The sequence below is a fragment of the Podarcis gaigeae genome (genome assembly GCF_964106915.1).
Source record: "Podarcis gaigeae genome assembly, chromosome: 16".
NCBI lineage: Eukaryota > Metazoa > Chordata > Lepidosauria > Squamata > Lacertidae > Podarcis > Podarcis gaigeae.
This window is the reverse complement of record NC_139693.1, coordinates 28,015,812-28,033,341: the sequence shown is the minus strand read 5'-3', so window position 1 is coordinate 28,033,341 and position 17,530 is coordinate 28,015,812. Positions and strand designations below refer to the sequence as shown.

Genomic DNA, 17,530 nt, shown 5'->3' with positions numbered 1-17,530 from the left:
CTTGCCCTCCTGCCCTAACCACTTCAAGCTTGTCCCTGGCCAAGCTGTTCCTTTGAGGCTGAGTGATTGTGTGGTTCAGTTTTCCTGCTGCAGCGAGGAAGAGTGAAGCTTTTTGTCTGGGTTCCCCATCAGATTGCACCACTGTGGAACTTGAAGCCACTGGTGTCCTCCCAAACACAACAGTAATAAACGGCCTCATCTTCAGCCTGGAGGTTGGAGATAGTTAAATAGCCAGTGTTCCCAGAGACGGAGCCAGTGAACCGATCTGGGATCCCTTCTCCCCTGTCACTGGTGCCGTAGAGCACAAAGCGAGGAGCTTCTCCAGGTTTCTGTTGATACCAGCGGAATGCACTCTTGCTGCTGCTACATTTAGAGTAGGAGAGAATCAGGGTCTGGCCCAGAGTCCCAGATTCGGAGGCTGACTGAGTCAGTGTGTGCTGTGAACTGACACCTTTGTAAAGAAAAGGGGGGGGGGGAAACAACAACCATGCATCATTTTCTGTTTTCTCAAATTTCAGAAAAAGTATTAATTCTGTTTTAGTGATAAATAAAGAAGACAAATAGCATGGTCGCTAGCCCCATATTCCCTCCACAACCATACCTGAGCAGTAACTGAGAAACACGAATAAAACACACAGCTTTGCCATGGTGGAAATCTATTTGAGGCTGAGAGGAATAAAGGTTCTCTAATCTAGCTGCACCTTCCTCCCCCTCTCTTAAATCCCACATGAAATGAAGAAAGACTTCTCATGCAAATATATCAACACCCATTGGCTTTGCTAGGGGCAGGAAATGTGATGAACCTCTAACGAAATAATTTTGCATGCGTTAGGCAGTTTAAAAGAAGAATGACATTTTGTTTAGGACGGGAGTGGGATCTTAGATCCAGAGGCTTAATGCGGCCCTCCAGCCTCTCTGCCTGGCCCTCGGGAACCTTCCAGACCTGACTAGAATGTATAATTGAATGGTGAGAATGACCCTTGCTGCCCTGGCTGGAAAATCTCAAGGCAATCCAAAAATGCAATGTATCTCAAAGGATTAGGATCGTAGTGAAAATCTGGGCAATCTTTTTCTGCCACGTCTGAACTGCATGCTGCAACCTTTTGTTGCTTGTAAGTCTCACCTGTTGGGTATGCAAGTTCCATTCCTTGCCATATGAATGTACCAACACTCAGGAGAGACTATAGGCTTGTTCACACATGACACTGAACACAGGTACAAGATGCCTCTGTTGTTGTTTAGTCATTTAGTCGTGTCCGACTCTTCGTGACCCCCTGGACCAGAGCACGCCAGGCACTCCTGTCTTCCACTGCCTCCCGCAGTTTGGTCAAACTCATGCTGGTAGCTTCAAGAACACTATCCAACCATCTCGTCCTCTGTCGTCCCCTTCTCCTTGTGCCCTCCATCTTTCCCAACATCAGGGTCTTTTCCAGGGAGTCTTCTCTTCTCATGAGGTGGCCAAAGTATTGGAGCCTCAGCTTCACGATCTGTCCTTCCAGTGAGCACTCAGGGCTGGTTTCCTTCAGAATGGAGAGGTTTCATCTTCTTGCAGCCCATGGGACTCTCAAGAGTCTCCTCCAGCACCAGAATTCGAAAGCATCCATGGCTGGTACTGAATGCAATGGTACTGAAAACTATCAAAAGGCTAACTGAAAGCAGCCAAAACCCAGATTACAGCAGAACACCAGTAAATAGCATTAAAAACCCACAAGGGGAATCATAGGAGCCAACCCCTAGGGGCTGAAGTCCCTTCGCCCTCCCTCCAATAAAATGTTTGACGCCCCCCCCCCCACTGATGGGCATTGCCATTCAAATGAGCTGTGTGTGCCGCATCTTGTGATCAGTTAGGCAGGGCTTACCTGCCCCCCACCATATTTTATTCAAGTTGGTACCCCTGAGGGGAATACAATATAGCCAGGAGGTTGGAAATTGCAAAGAAACAGTGTTTCCAGAGGTGGAATGTGTGAAGCAATTTGTGGTCCCTCTCCCCCTGCTCTTGACATTGTATAGAATATATAGTGATGATTCGTTCCAGCTCTCTTGTAACAGTATTGAAAGAAATTCCTTATGTCAAGCATCATTGCAGAAGATGGAGGTACTCAACCTCTGCAGTTGCCCCATCCCTGTCTTTCAGAGTACCCACAAAATCTATGCTCTTGCCCAAACCACTTCATGCTTGGCCCTGTCTAGGGAGAGGAGCTGACATTATTCATTCATTCATTCATTTGCTTTTTCAGATTAACATTTTACAGTCACAAATCCAGCATACAGTGGTACCTCAAGTTAAGTACTTAATTCGTTCTGGAGGTCCGTTCTTAACCTGAAACTGTTCTTAACCTGAAGCACCACTTTAGCTGATGGGGCCTCCCGCTGCTGCTGTGCTGCCAGAGCACGATTTCTGTTCTCATCCTGAAGCAAAGTTCTTAACCTAAAGCACTATATCTGGGTTAGCGGAGTCTGTAACCTGAAGCGTATGTAACCTGAGGTACCACTGTACAACATAGAAACAAGATTCCAAAGCATCTCCTGGCCTCCCCCCCTCCCCTTTGTGGGTCCTCTTGTTAATAATTTCCTCCTGTATCTTTTATGATAATCCTCCCTTTTTGTGGGTTGTTTGTTTATAATTTCCTCCTGCTTCTTTTATGATAATCCAAATCTTTTATTTCTCCATTGTGTCCAAAATTCACCCTTCAAATACATGCGTTATTCCAGTCCCACTGATGATTTTAAATGTCTGCAATGGTTTTTAAGATAAATCATAAATTTTCCCCATTCCTTATTAAAATTTTAGTCTTCTTGATTTCTGATTCTTCCGGTCGTTTTCAGCATAATCCATTAACTTGATCTGCCATTCTTCTCTGGTATAAGTCAGCTCCTGAGCGATCTTTGTTTGCAAACTCTAGGGGAAGTGTGTGAGAGAGGTTTTTGTATCAGTTCTCCATCAGATTGTACCACCGTGGAACACATTACTGCCTGTCACCCAGTCAGCACAGTAATAATCCGCCTCGTCTTCAGCCTGGACATTGGAGATGGTTAAATAGTAAGTGTTCCCAGAGACAGAGGGAGTGAACCGATCCGGGATCCCATCTCCCCGGGTGCTGGTAGCATAGAACACAAAACGAGGAGCCTGTCCACTTTTCTGTTGATACCAGCTATAAGCATACAAGCTGCCACTACTTCTAGAGCAGGAGAGTTTGACAGTTTGACCCGGGAGCACAGACTCAGAGGCAGGCTGGATCAATGTTGTCTGCGATGTGACACCTTTGCAAAAAGAAAAATCAAATAAAAGCACATGAATCATTTCCAGTGTTCTCAAATATTAGGAAAGACTATTGTAGAAGACAGATAGCTTTCTTGCTGGTACATGGATCATTTTCTGTGCCCTCAGATTTCAGAAAATTATTATCTTCTTGTGAAAAGTAACAGAAGTCAAGACAAATAATACATTAGGTCTCCACAAACATACCTGAACAGTAAATGAAACATGAGATGAGAACAAGGATCCAGGCCATGGTGAATGTCAAAAGGAGGGTGGATCCCACAAACAGATCTCTAGAGTCTGGTGCCACCTCCCTACCACCCTCTTAAATCACCTGGGAAATGAGGCACAAGTAATTATGCAAATACCTCGACAACCGTTGGCCTTGCTAGAAAGAATATGAGCAGTGGCGTAGCGTGGGGGGTGCAGTGGTGACCGGCCGCACCGGGCGCAACATCTGGGGGTTAGGGTTAGGGATAGGGTTAGGGGGCGCAAATCCAGGGTTAGGGGGCGCAAATTACTTGCCTTGCCCCGGGTGCTGACAACCCACGCTACGCCACTGAATATGAGGAAATACAGGGAACAACCAGAGGACAACCACAGAACAGATTTTGCATGAAGGGGGTGTTTTCACAGAAGATTGAAGCTTCTATGTATTTTTTAGGTCATGATTGGGGAGCTGTAGAACCAGGGGCTGAATATGGCCTCCCAAAATAACAACAACAACAACAACAACAACAACAACAACAACCCATCCATCTGGCTGGGCTGCCCCAGCCACTCTGGGCAGCTAACAGTTTACATAAAGACATAGTAAATAGAAAAACGTCAAACATAAATTTTCCATTGCAGGGCTGCCTTCAGATGTCTTCTGAGAGTTATGTAGTTCTTTATCTCTTTGACAACTAATGGGAGGGCATTCCCAAGGCAGGGTGCCACTGTCAAGAAGGCCCTCTGCCTGGTTCTCTGTAACCTCACTTCTCGCAGTGAGGGAACCAGCAGAAGACCCTCGGAGGAAGACCTCAGTGTCCAGGCTGAGCAATGGAAGGTGGAGAAGCTCCTTCAGATATTTCCTTTTGTGGCTCTCAGGACGTGCTCAGAACATGTCCTCTTCATGTCACATGCCTCACTTTCATGGTGCTGTGGCCCCCAATGATTTTGCCTGGCTTGAACATATCCCTGAATGTTTATGATGCTTAATTATAATAATAATAATAGGGATGCAGGTGGCTCTGTGGGTTAAACCACAGAGCCTAGGACTTGGTGATCAGCAGGTTGGTGGTTCAAATCCCCATGACAGGGTGAGCTCCCGTTGCTCGGTCCCTGCTCCTGCCAACCTAGCAGTTCGAAAGCACGTCAAAGTGCTTCCGGCGGGAAGGTAAACGGCATTTCTGTGCGCTGCTCTGGTTCGCCAGAAGCGGCTTAGTCATGCTGGCCACATGACCCGGAAGCTGTACGCTGGCTCCCTCGGCTAATAAAGCAAGATGAGCGCCACAACCCCAGAGTCGGCCACGGCTGGACCTAATGGTCAGGGGTCCCTTTACCTTTAAATAATAATAATATGCAAACGTATTTAAGCACTCCTTGTTGAAAGAAGCCAACCCACCACCCTCCTTTCTCAGATTCTGGGACTCACAACAAAGGTGGGAATTAAGAAATAAAATCAGCTCCCAAACTCTGAAGTTTTGTGCATGTTGCAATGGAAACTTCTCTCCATTGCAAACTGTGATTACGGGGGGGGGGGGGGGGGAATGGCTCATCAGCACTGCTCCTCATGCAAATGTCTCCTAAGCAAGTAGTCAGGCATAAGAAAAAACATTCTGACGCTTCGCTTCACCCCAACAGTTCAGTTTTTGTAACAATTTTCCGTTTCGTAATATAATTCACTATTATTTTATAAAACGGGTAGGTGGCCCGACATTGTCCCCTGGAGGTTAAAGGCAGAACAGCAGATACCACAAAATGCCTGCATCACATTTCAAATCAAAATACTGAAATCACAATCTAGTCAGTCTTAGTTACAGGTAGGTAGCCGTGTTGGTCTGTCGTAGTCGAAACAAAAGAAAAAAATTCCTTCCAGTAGCACCTTAGAGACCAACTGAGTTTGTTATTCGTATGAGCTTTTGTGTGCATGAAGAATCTGAAGAAGTGTGGATGCTCACGAAAGCTCATACCAATAACAAACTCAGTTGGTCTCTAAGGTGCTACTGAAAGGAATTTTTTTTTTCATTTTGTTTAGTCAGTCTTATGCATTCCCATTCCCCTTGCTTTCCCCACCAGGAAGAAAGGGTGTGCTCAACTTTGGTTGTGTGAAGTTGTGCTTGAAAAAAACATTCACGGGAGGTCCTGCTTTGTATTGTTGTGGAAGGATCATAGTTTATTGGTGGTTGAACACGCACATGTATATTGTAAATGTGTGAATCTGTTTATTCTTCTACATTGTTCATACTCATTTTTGATACAGCTATGTGGTGTTGCACGTATCAGTTTAGATGCTAATTCCTTTTGGAAACCTGGAATATATATTTTGTATAACATTACACATATAACAGTGTATATAGTAATACACCTAAACTCAGACATGTATTTGCGGAGGGAACGTTCTTTCACATGTGGTGGACTTGTTAAAGGGAAAAATAGTATTGGGAAAATATCCATAATGAATGGGGGGGGGGAGTTAAAAGTACTTTCCTCCACCCCATCCCCAAACCAGAGTCCTTTTTGTTGGGGATAATTCAGACTGAAATTCCCAGGTGCCAAAAAAGGTTATTTATGTATGCTACTACTGTGGCCTGTGTTCTGTTAGCCCCAAAATGGAATACAATTCAGATCCTAACCGAAGAAAATGGCAACTTAAGCTGACAGAATACAGTGGTACCTCGGATTAAGTACTTAATTCGTTCCGGAGGTCTGTTCTTGAAACTGTTCTTAACCTGAAGCACCACTTTAGCTAATGGGGCCTCCCGCTGCTGCCGCCATGCCGCTGGAGCACGATTTCTGTTCTCATCCTGAAGCAAAGATCTTAACCTGAAGCAGTAGCGTAGTGTGGGTTGTGAGCACCCGGGGCAAGGCAAGTAATTTGCGCCCCCTAACTCATGGATTTGCGCCTCCTAACCCTAACCCCCAGATGTTGCGCCCAGTGTGGCCAGCCCCCCCCCTGCACCCCCCCATGCTACGCCACTGACCTGAAGCACTATTTCTGGGTCTGGAGTCTGTAACCTGAAGCATATGTAACCTGAAGCGTATGTAACCTGAGGTACCACTGTATGCACAACTTGCAGACTTAGAGTAGGAGAACAAGAAGAACATACATTTAGAGAAGAATGGAAAAAGTTTGTTGAATATGTGGGAAATAATTGTGAACAGCTGAATATTTTATTCAGGTTGACACCCCTGAGGAGAATACAATATAGCCAGGAATTTGGAAATTGCAAATAAACAGTGTTCTCAGAGGTGGGATGAGTGAGGCGGTTTGTGGTCCCTTTCCCACTGTTCTTGGCCTTCTTGATTTCTGATTCTTCTGGTCATTTTAACGATTTCAGCATAATCCATCAACTTGATCTGTCATTCTTCTCTGGTGTAAGTCAGCTCCTGAGCAATCCTTGTTTGCAAACTCTAGGGGAAGTGTGTGAGAGAGGTTTTTGTATCAGTTCTCCATCAGATGGTACCACCGTGGAACACATTACTGCCTGTCACCCAGTCAGCACAGTAATAAACCGCCTCATCATCTGGCTGGACATTGGAGATGGTTAAATAGTAAGTGTTCCCAGAGACAGAGGGAGTGAACCGATCCGGGATCCCGTCTCCCCGGGTGCTGGTAGCATAGAACACAAAACGAGGAGCCTGTCCACTTTTCTGTTGATACCAGCTATAAGCATACAAGCTGCCACTACTTCTAGAGCAGGAGAGTTTGACAGTTTGACCCGGGAGCACAGACGCGGAGGCAGGCTGGATCAATGTCACCTGCGATGTGACACCTTTGCAAAAAGAAAAATCAAATAAAAGCACATGAATCATTTCCAGTGTTCTCAAATATTAGGAAAGACTATTGTAGAAGACAAAGAACTTTCTTGCTGGTACATGCAACATTTTCTGTGCCCTCAGATTTCAGAAAATTATTATCTTCTTGTGAAAAGTAACAGAAGTCAAGACAAATAATACATTAGGTCTCCACAAACATACCTGAACAGTAAATGAGACATGAGATGAGAACAAGGATCCAGGCCATGGTGAATGTCAAAAGGAGGGTGGATCACACAAACAGATCTCTAGTCTGGTGGCACCTCCCCACCACATTCTTAAATCACCTGGGAAATGAGGCACAAGCAATTATGCAAATACCTCGACACCCGTTGTCCTTGCTAGAAATAATATGAGGAAATACAGGGAACAACTAGCAGATGACCACAGAAGAGATTTTGCATGAAGGGGGTGTTTTCACAGAAGACTGAAGCGTCTATGTATTGTTTAGGTCATGATTGGGGAGCTGTAGAAGCAGGGGCTGAATATGGCCTCCCAAAATTATAATAATAATAATAATAATAATAATAATAATAATAATTATTATTATTATTATTATTATTATTATTATTATTACCCGCCCATTTGGCTGGGCTGCCCCAGCCACTCTGGGTGGCTAACAGTTTACATAAAGACATAGTAAAACGTCAAACATAAAATTTCCATTGCAGGGCTGCCTTCAGATGTCTTCTGAGAGTTGTGTAGTTCTTTATCTCTTTGACATCTGATGGGAGGGCATTCCCGAGGCAGGGTGCCACTGTCAAGAAGGCCCTCTGCCTGGTTCCCTGTAACCTCACTTCTCGCAGTGAGGGAACCAGCAGAAGACCCTCGGAGGAAGACCTCAGCTGAGCAATGGAAGGTGGAGAAGCTCCTTCAGATATTTCCTTCTGTGGCTCTCAGGACATGCTCAAACATGTCCTCTTCATGCCACATGCCTCACTTTCATGGTGCTGTGGCCCCCAATGATTTTGCCTGGCTTGAACATATCCCTGAATGTTGATGATGCTTAATAATAATAATAATAATAATAATAATAATAATAGGGAGGCAGGTGGCTCTGTGGGTTAAACCACAGAGCCTAGGACTTGGTGATCAGCAGGTTGGTGGTTCAAATCCCCATGACAGGGTGAGCTCCCGTTGCTCGGTCCCTGCTCCTGCCAACCTAGCAGTTCGAAAGCACGTCAAAGTGCTTCCGGCGGGAAGGTAAACGGCGTTTCTGTGCGCTGCTCTGGTTCGCCAGAAGCGGCTTAGTCATGCTGGCCACATGACCCGGAAGCTGTATGCCGGCTCCCTCGGCCAATAAAGGAAGATGAGCGCCACAACCCCAGAGTCGGCCACGGCTGGACCTAATGGTCAGGGGTCCCTTTACCTTTAAATAATAATAATATGCAAAGGTATTTAAGCACTCCTTGTTGAAAGAAGCCAACCCACCACCCTCCTTTCTCAGATTCTGGGACTCACAACAAAGGTGGGAATTAAGAAATAAAATCAGCTCCCGAACTCTGAAGTTTTGTGCATGTTGCAATGGAAACTTCTCTCCATTGCAAACTGTGATTACAGGGGGGGGGGGGGAGTGGCTCATCAGCACTGCTCCTCATGCAAATGTCTCCTAAGCAAGTAGTCAGGCATAAGAAAAAACATTCTGACGCTTCGCTTCACCCCAACAGTTCAGTTTTTGTAACAATTTTCCGTTTCGTAATATAATTCACTATTATTTTATAAAACGGGTAGGTGGCCCGACATTGTCCCCTGGAGGTTAAAGGCAGAACAGCGGATACCACAAAATGCCTGCATCACATTTCAAATCAAAATACTGAAATCACAATCTAGTCAGTCTTAGTTACAGGTAGGTAGCCGTGTTGGTCTGTCGTAGTCGAAACAAAAGAAAAAAATTCCTTCCAGTAGCACCTTAGAGACCAACTGAGTTTGTTATTCGTATGAGCTTTTGTGTGCATGAAGAATCTGAAGAAGTGTGGATGCTCACGAAAGCTCATACCAATAACAAACTCAGTTGGTCTCTAAGGTGCTACTGAAAGGAATTTTTTTTTTCATTTTGTTTAGTCAGTCTTATGCATTCCCATTCCCCTTGCTTTCCCCACCAGGAAGAAAGGGTGTGCTCAACTTTGGTTGTGTGAAGTTGTGCTTGAAAAAAACATTCACGGGAGGTCCTGCTTTGTATTGTTGTGGAAGGATCATAGTTTATTGGTGGTTGAACACGCACATGTATATTGTAAATGTGTGAATCTGTTTATTCTTCTACATTGTTCATACTCATTTTTGATACAGCTATGTGGTGTTGCACGTATCAGTTTAGATGCTAATTCCTTTTGGAAACCTGGAATATATATTTTGTATAACATTACACATATAACAGTGTATATAGTAATACACCTAAACTCAGACATGTATTTGCGGAGGGAACGTTCTTTCACATGTGGTGGACTTGTTAAAGGGAAAAATAGTATTGGGAAAATATCCATAATGAATGGGGGGGGGGGAGTTAAAAGTACTTTCCTCCACCCCATCCCCAAACCAGAGTCCTTTTTGTTGGGGATAATTCAGACTGAAATTCCCAGGTGCCAAAAAAGGTTATTTATGTATGCTACTACTGTGGCCTGTGTTCTGTTAGCCCCAAAATGGAATACAATTCAGATCCTAACCGAAGAAAATGGCAACTTAAGCTGACAGAATACAGTGGTACCTCGGATTAAGTACTTAATTCGTTCCGGAGGTCTGTTCTTGAAACTGTTCTTAACCTGAAGCACCACTTTAGCTAATGGGGCCTCCCGCTGCTGCCGCCACGCCGCTGGAGCACGATTTCTGTTCTCATCCTGAAGCAAAGATCTTAACCTGAAGCAGTAGCGTAGTGTGGGTTGTGAGCACCCGGGGCAAGGCAAGTAATTTGCGCCCCCTAACTCATGGATTTGCGCCTCCTAACCCTAACCCCCAGATGTTGCGCCCAGTGTGGCCAGCACCCCCCTGCACCCCCCCATGCTACGCCACTGACCTGAAGCACTATTTCTGGGTCTGGAGTCTGTAACCTGAAGCATATGTAACCTGAAGCGTATGTAACCTGAGGTACCACTGTATGCACAACTTGCAGACTTAGAGTAGGAGAACAAGAAGAACATACATTTAGAGAAGAATGGAAAAAGTTTGTTGAATATGTGGGAAATAATTGTGAACAGCTGAATATTTTATTCAGGTTGACACCCCTGAGGAGAATACAATATAGCCAGGAATTTGGAAATTGCAAATAAACAGTGTTCTCAGAGGTGGGATGAGTGAGGCGGTTTGTGGTCCCTTTCCCATTGTTCTTGGCCTTCTTGATTTCTGATTCTTCTGGTCATTTTAACGATTTCAGCATAATCTATCAACTTGATCTGTCATTCTTCTCTGGTGTAAGTCAGCTCCTGAGCAATCCTTGTTTGCAAACTCTAGGGGAAGTGTGTGAGAGAGGTTTTTGTATCAGTTCCCCATCAGATTGTACCACCGTGGAACACATTACTGCCTGTCACCCAGTCAGCACAGTAATAAACCGCCTCATCATCTGGCTGGACATTGGAGATGGTTAAATAGTAAGTGTTCCCAGAGACAGAGGGAGTGAACCGATCCGGGATCCCGTCTCCCCGGGTGCCGGTACGATAGAACACAGAACGGGGAGCTTGTCCACCTTTCTGTTGATGCCAGCTATAAGTATGCAAACTGCCACTACTTCTAGAGCAGGACATTTTGACAGTTTGACCCGGGAGCACAGACTCAGAGGCAGGCTGGATCAACATCGCCTGCGATGTGACACCTTTGCAAAAAGAAAAATCAAATAAAAGCACATGAATCATTTCCAGTGTTCTCAAATATTAGGAAAGACTATAGCTTTCTTGCTGGTACATGCATCATTTTCTGTGCCCTCAATTTTTGGAAAATTATTATCTTCTTGTGAAAAGTAACAGAAGTCAAGTCAAATAATACATTAGGTCTCCACAAACATACCTGAACAGTAACTGAGACATGTGATGAGAACAAGGATCCAGGCCATGGTGAATGTCAAAAGGAGGGTGGATCCCACAAACAGATCTCTAATCCTGTGGCACCTCCCTACCACCCTCTTAAATCACCTGGCAATTAGGCACGAGCAATTATGCAAATACCTTGAAACCCATTGGCTTTGCTAGAAAGAATATGAGGAAATACAGGGAACAACCAGAAGATGACCACAGAACAGATTTTGCATGAAAGCTTCTTTGTATTGTTTAGGACATGATTGGGGAACTGTAGACCTAGGGGCAAAATATGGCCTCCCAGAATTGTTGTTGTTGTACCCCACCCATCTGACTGGGTTACCCCAGCCACTCTGGGCGGCTTACAGTGCACCAAAAAACATAGTAAAATGTCAAACATTAAATACTTCCCAATACAGGGTTGCCTTCAGATGTCTTCTAAAAGTGGTGCAGTTCTTTATTTCTTTGACATCTGATGGGAGGGTGTTCCACAGGAAGGGAGCGACTGTCAAGAAGGTTTTCTGCCTCAGAAGAAGACCTCAGTGTCCATGCTGAGCAATGGGAGTGGAGATGCTCCTTCAGGTATTTCCTTCTCAGGGCCTGCTCAGAACATGCCCACTTCAGGCTTTACTGACATGGTGCTGTAGCTCCCAATGATTTTGCCTGATTTGAACATATCCCTGAATGTTGATGATGCTTCTTGCTTGCTAAGTTCAAAGTTGCCCATCTCTGTCCCATGTAATCCAAAATTACTGAAGTTTCCAAAGTGTGGGGATCATAATATAAACATGGGTGGCATAGCTGTCAACTTACAGATTTGAAAATAAGGGACCAGCAGCCAAAATAAGGGACCTGCAGCCTCACCTGTTCCAGGCACTCCAGTCTTCCTGTCCTCCTGCACTCTGGTCAAACTCATGCTGGTAGCTTCGAGAACACTGTCCAACCAACTTTGTAACCAGAGGTTCAACTGAATAGAATCTGAATCACATGCACCACAAGGCCTATGCAGCCTCAACTTAAGATGGCTCCCTGGCCTGGCTTTGCACTGCAAAGTTTGCAGCAGCACGTGCAACAAAATGGCATCCAGCATTCAAAAACGTCCTCAGCTTGCATTAACTAGCCACACAGAAGTCATGCAAGCTCCACCCCCCAGTCGTTCTTAGACTTCTTATTGGGTGAGCAACACAGCCAAGCAACACAGTTGGAGCCTCCCTCCTCCCTGGCCGGCAGGGAGGGAGGGAGAGGAGCTGCTTCCTTTGAAATTTAATTCGCAGGTGACTCTTTAAGTCATTGTCTCTCAAATGAAGAGAAGCGGAACCAGCAGCTTCTCCTTGTGTCAAAAACCCAAATCATATGTAGAATGGTTCCCCATAGAAATAAACAAATTAAGGCACTAATTAGATCTGAACTGGTTTGTCTTTGAAGCAAGTGTTTCACAAAAGAGGCAGAAGTAGAAAGTTGCATTCCAAAGTTCAGCAGGGCCTCCGACATGACTTCCAGTTTCTATTAGAAGTCGCTTCTGAGGCATTGCAGGGCCTCGGACGGGGCCTTGGAGGATGCGTTGGGTGTTCCGATGCAACATCCGGTAGAAACCAGAAGCCACGTCAGAGCCCCGCAATATGGGTGCTGAGCACCAACAAAAACTGTGGGTGCCCTGACATCCAGGAGCCCCTAGAGTTAGTGCCAGTGTCACTTGAAGATGTCTAACAGGAATGGTTAATCCAACCACTATTCCACACTATCCCTTGGGAATGCCAGCATGGATCGGCTGGATAAAGAAGAGCACTGGAACCTCGATTTACACAAGAGCAGGCATGTCCAAAGTCCAGGGCGGCAACAGAAAGCAAACTAAAAATGCTTTTGCAGTTCATCAAAACTATCCAGCAATTTCAAGTTATAGGCAGACTGGTGCTATTAACAGAAATCCTTCTAGTAGGTTCATTGGTTTGGCAACTTCCATGCACATGACGTGTGATGCTAAATATTTTCCCCAAGAGTTAAATGATAACTAATCAGAGGCAGCTACAGTTGCAAATGGCAACAAAATATCTGTGAAAGGAAGAGGATCAGGTCTGCTCAAGTGTGTTGCAGGTAGAAATACTGTTAGTAATGAAGTGAGAGCAGTAGTTTACTTGCTCGAATGAACAAATAAGAAAGTTTTGAGAATTTAAATTTTAGATTAAAATTGATTACTTAATTGAGAAGGGAATTGTAACTGGGGCCTAGGAGAGTGCCGGATATCTGATGGGCAAACCAAAGCACTCGTCAGGAGAGCTATGAGAATCAGGTGAGGGTCAGATGCCTTGCCAATCCCAGCAGGTATATAAGAGGAAGACCCAGCCTTCCCAGGCCACCTTTTTTTACTGTGCATTGTACTTTACAATGTTCCTGACATATATTTCAGCTTTCTGTATTTATTTTTCATCTGGACTTTCACAGTTTGGCCTAGAGACACAGACTCAAAGGCATGCTGAGTCAAAGTTGGTTGTGAAGTGTCACCTTCACAGAAAGAAAAAGGGAAACCATGATTTGGGTACATTTTTTAATGCTGTCAAATATCAAAGGAGCGTTAGCTTCATATAATAGACATAATAATAGCCGATGACCTGCCCAGGCCGATGGTCCGCCCAGGCTATTGGTCTGCCCAGGCCAAGGCCGTTGCCCTACCCAGGCCAATGCCATTGGCCTGCCCACACCATTGCCCTGCCCAGGCCCAGGCCGTTGCCCCATCCAGGCCACCTTTATTACTGTGTATTGTACTTTACAATGTTCCTGACATATATTTCAGCTTTCTGTATTTTTCATCTGGACTTCAGATATGAAAGGCAGAGTGATTTAGAGACTTCTGGGTCAGCGCCATCAGCTAATGGCGGATTCCCCCTGATCTGGAGGGGATCGGCTCCGTGGGAATCGGGTCTTACCGCTGCGGCGAAGCGTGGACCCTACAGGAATCACAGGCGGTGAAGCCTGTGAACGTGGGGACTCGGCGGGCACCTTTTGCACCCCCCCAACTCGCAAGGAAGCCCTTTTATGGGCTTCGGAGTAGAGCAGGGCGAGCGGCGCGGTGCTGTGAGTCGATTGCTTCTTCCGTGGAGCGAAGCCGCATGGCTGTTGCTGGAGAGCACCACTACTGAAAAAGAGTAATTTGGGACGCAAGTAAAGCAGTTATGAGAGGGTTTTTGATACAACAAAATGCAATTAAGAAGAGAGCCCAAAATGAAAAAAAGGAAAAAAAAATGGAGAAAATAAAGGAAGGAGAAAAGAGGCTGAGGGCAAAACCGAAATCACAGGAGATCCAGAGAGAGATAAAGTTACATCAAGTACAATTTATGTACTTGATGAATCAGGAAATAGAATGGAAGATTAAACAGATGAGACAAAAGACATTTGAATCATCTAATAAATGCGGGAAACTGCTGGCTTGGCTAATGAAAAAAAATACAAAAACTTAACACTATTACTAATTTGGTAGTGGAGGGAAAGAACATACAGAATCCTGTGGAGATCAGGAAGTGTTTTCAGAAGTATTTTAAACAGTTATATACACAGGAGACCCAGAAAGAAATGGAAATTGACTGATTTTTGAAAATAAATGGATTACAAAAAATCTCTCAAAAGAATAAATTAATGCTAAATTATAAAATAACAGACCAAGAGGTGGAAGGAGCCATTCAGAATATAAAATTGGGCAAATCTCCAGGGCCGGATGGCTTGACTGCAAGATATTATAGATCTTTGAAAGAATGGTTAGTACAGCCTTTGAAGGAAGTTTGTAATGAAATACTGGAGGGAAAAAAGACACCAGAGTCGTGGAAAGAAGCCTACATTACACTTATACCGAAAACAGAATCGGAGAAGACACAGCTTAAGAACTACCGTCCCATATCTTTACTTAATGTGGATTACAAATTTTTTGCCGAAATTATGGCTAAAAGATTAAAAAAAGGTACTGGTAGAAGAAATCCATAAAGATCAAGAGGGCTTTCTCCCGGGGAGACATTTGTCAGATAACACAAGTGTCAGAGCTGCCTCTAGGTCCCAGCTCACAGAGGACCAACGCCAGGTTGATGTAATGTACAAAAGTCTTTATTGAAGTTTAGTTTCCATTTCAACGCCAGAGCGTGCAGCCCTACGTCTTAGACCTTAGATCGGCGAAGTCCCATCTGAATCACCTCCCCTTCCGCACCAGTTTAAGATCCTAGCCCTGCTCCACCTTCTGCGCTGTTCTCTCCTCCTCTGGGTCCTCCTGCCCACCGGGGCATTGCCCTTTCTGGACTCCTCCGACGCTGAGTCGCTTAGCTCCTCCCCCTGCCTCCGGCGGGCTTTGGGACCCGGTTTCCAATGCTCATTCTCTGCTGTCCCGCGCTCCTGTACATTCGAACTTGTTTCTTGCGCCAACCCAGTGACCTTTCTCCTAACCGTTACACTGCTTCTATCACTGCTTCCCTCTTCCGTGACACTGGCCGGATCTGACCTCCCCTCCGTTGCCTGACTCTCCGATGGAGGCGTGGTCAGCTCTGCCTCGTCTCCTCTCCCTGGTGGGGAAAGCACTGGCCCTGATACCTGGGACTCTTCCCCCCCACTCTGCTCTGGTGGGGAAGCTGGTCCTGATTTCCAACTACTGCTCTGGGAGTCTCTGCTGCCCCCTTGCTCCTGGGGCGTTCCCCTTGGGAACCCCCTGCCCCTGGCCACTGGCGCCCCCTTTTGTGAATCTTCCGATTCGCTGGAGAGGCTCATGGAATCCCTCGGGCCACTGTCCCCTCCTACGCTCCCCTCGGATTCCTCCCCCTCCCCCTCGCTCTCTATCTCCCCTCTTCCCTGTGCCTCTGCTCCTGAGCCCCTGACAACAAGGAATATAATTAACATTTTAGAAAAATTACAAGTGAATATTAACACTAAAGCAGTTCTGATATTTGTGGACGTGGAGAAAGCCTTTGATAATATTTCTTGGAGTTTTATGAAGAAAAATTTACAGGGAATGGGGGTAGGCCAAGGTTTTGAAAATGGTATAGGTGCAATTTACTCAGAACAAAAAGCTAAGTTAATTGTGAATAACGTAGTTACAGAAGAGTTTAAGATTGAGAAAGGAACACGACAGGGTTGCCCAATCTCTCCATTGCTTTTTATATCGGTCCTGGAGGTTTTGCTCAATATGATTAGAAAGGACCAATTGGTTAAAGGTATACAACTCGGAGCTAAACAGTATAAATTGAAAGCTTTTGCTGATGATCTAGTTTTGACATTACAGGAGCCAGAATCCAGTACTAAAAGAGTATTGCAATTAATTCAAGAATCTGGTCAAGTTGCGGGATTTAAGTTGAATAAGTTGAAAACTAAGGTGTTAGAGAAAAAATTAACAGTAATTGAGAAAGAGAGGTTTCAGAAGGAGACAGAATTAACACTGGTTAAGAAAGTGAAATATCTAGGGGTTCATATGACAGCTAAAAATGTGAATCTATTTAAAGATAATTATGAAAAATGTTGGATGGAAGTGAAAAAGGATTTAGAAATATGGTCAAAATTGAAGTTATCGCTGCTGGGCCGAATTGCTGCGATAAAGATGAATGTATTGCCTAGGATGCTGTTTTTGTTTCAAACACTGCAAATTTGGGACAAGATGGACTGTTTCAAGAAATGGCAAAGAGATATCTCTAGATTTGCCTGGCAGGGCAAGAAACCTCGATTAAAATTTAAGATTTTAACTGATGCCAAAGAAAGAGGTGGATTTGCCCTGCCAGACCTCAAACTTTATTATATTCTCCAGTGCCTATATTATAGAGACATTCGTATTAGCTTCATCTCCCCACTACTCCATAAGTACCCAGGGTGCACAGGATAATTTTATACCTCCCTGCTGCTGTCAGATACCAATCCTGCTACAGCGTACAGTGTTACCAGGTTCTGCATAGCAGCGCTCAAAATCCGCCAGATGATGACCTGTGCCACAAACTAGATTTAATGAACACTCACATCAGAGTGCTCTCTAAAGTGATAGTTGTAGTCATTTATATATTAGCCTTTTATGCTCTTCCATATCCATTTAATGACCCTAACCCTTCTTTTGGATTCCTTTAGATTCTTATCATCTTTTAAATATACCTTCTGTTTTAATACTTTTTAGCTTTCCATCATGTTTTACAGATCCTAAATGATTGCACCCCACCCTACTTATGCTGGTCTATGACCGTAATAAAGATTTGATTGATTGGTTGGTTGGTTGGGTGATTGATTGACTGATTGAAACTATGTTTTC

The 17,530-nt window shown here is 44.7% G+C and overlaps 2 protein-coding genes across 20 annotated transcripts in view; both read right to left on the bottom strand.

Moving 5' to 3' along the window:
• Positions 1-17,530, bottom strand: part of LOC310834189 (immunoglobulin lambda-1 light chain-like) — a 179,400-nt gene that overhangs the window by 79,312 nt on the left and 82,558 nt on the right. The window contains exons 1-2 of one of the 18 annotated variants that reach the window (XM_083717674.1): positions 7,442-7,502; positions 2,964-3,261 (exon numbers count right to left, since the gene is read on the bottom strand). The exons of 15 other annotated variants lie outside the window; for them this stretch is intronic. In XM_083717674.1, the coding sequence (XP_083573800.1) occupies positions 2,964-3,261; positions 7,442-7,487 (344 nt within the window). In that variant the 5' untranslated portion in view covers positions 7,488-7,502. Of the gene's footprint in view, positions 1-2,963; positions 3,262-3,466; positions 3,562-7,441; positions 7,503-11,269; positions 11,331-17,530 lie in introns of those variants that run through there. 2 more of the 18 variants (XM_083717673.1, XM_083717688.1) reach the window with 2 other exon arrangements.
• Positions 1-17,530, bottom strand: part of LOC310834202 (immunoglobulin lambda-1 light chain-like) — a 125,556-nt gene that overhangs the window by 87,312 nt on the left and 20,714 nt on the right. The gene's annotated exons all lie outside the window — the stretch shown is intronic.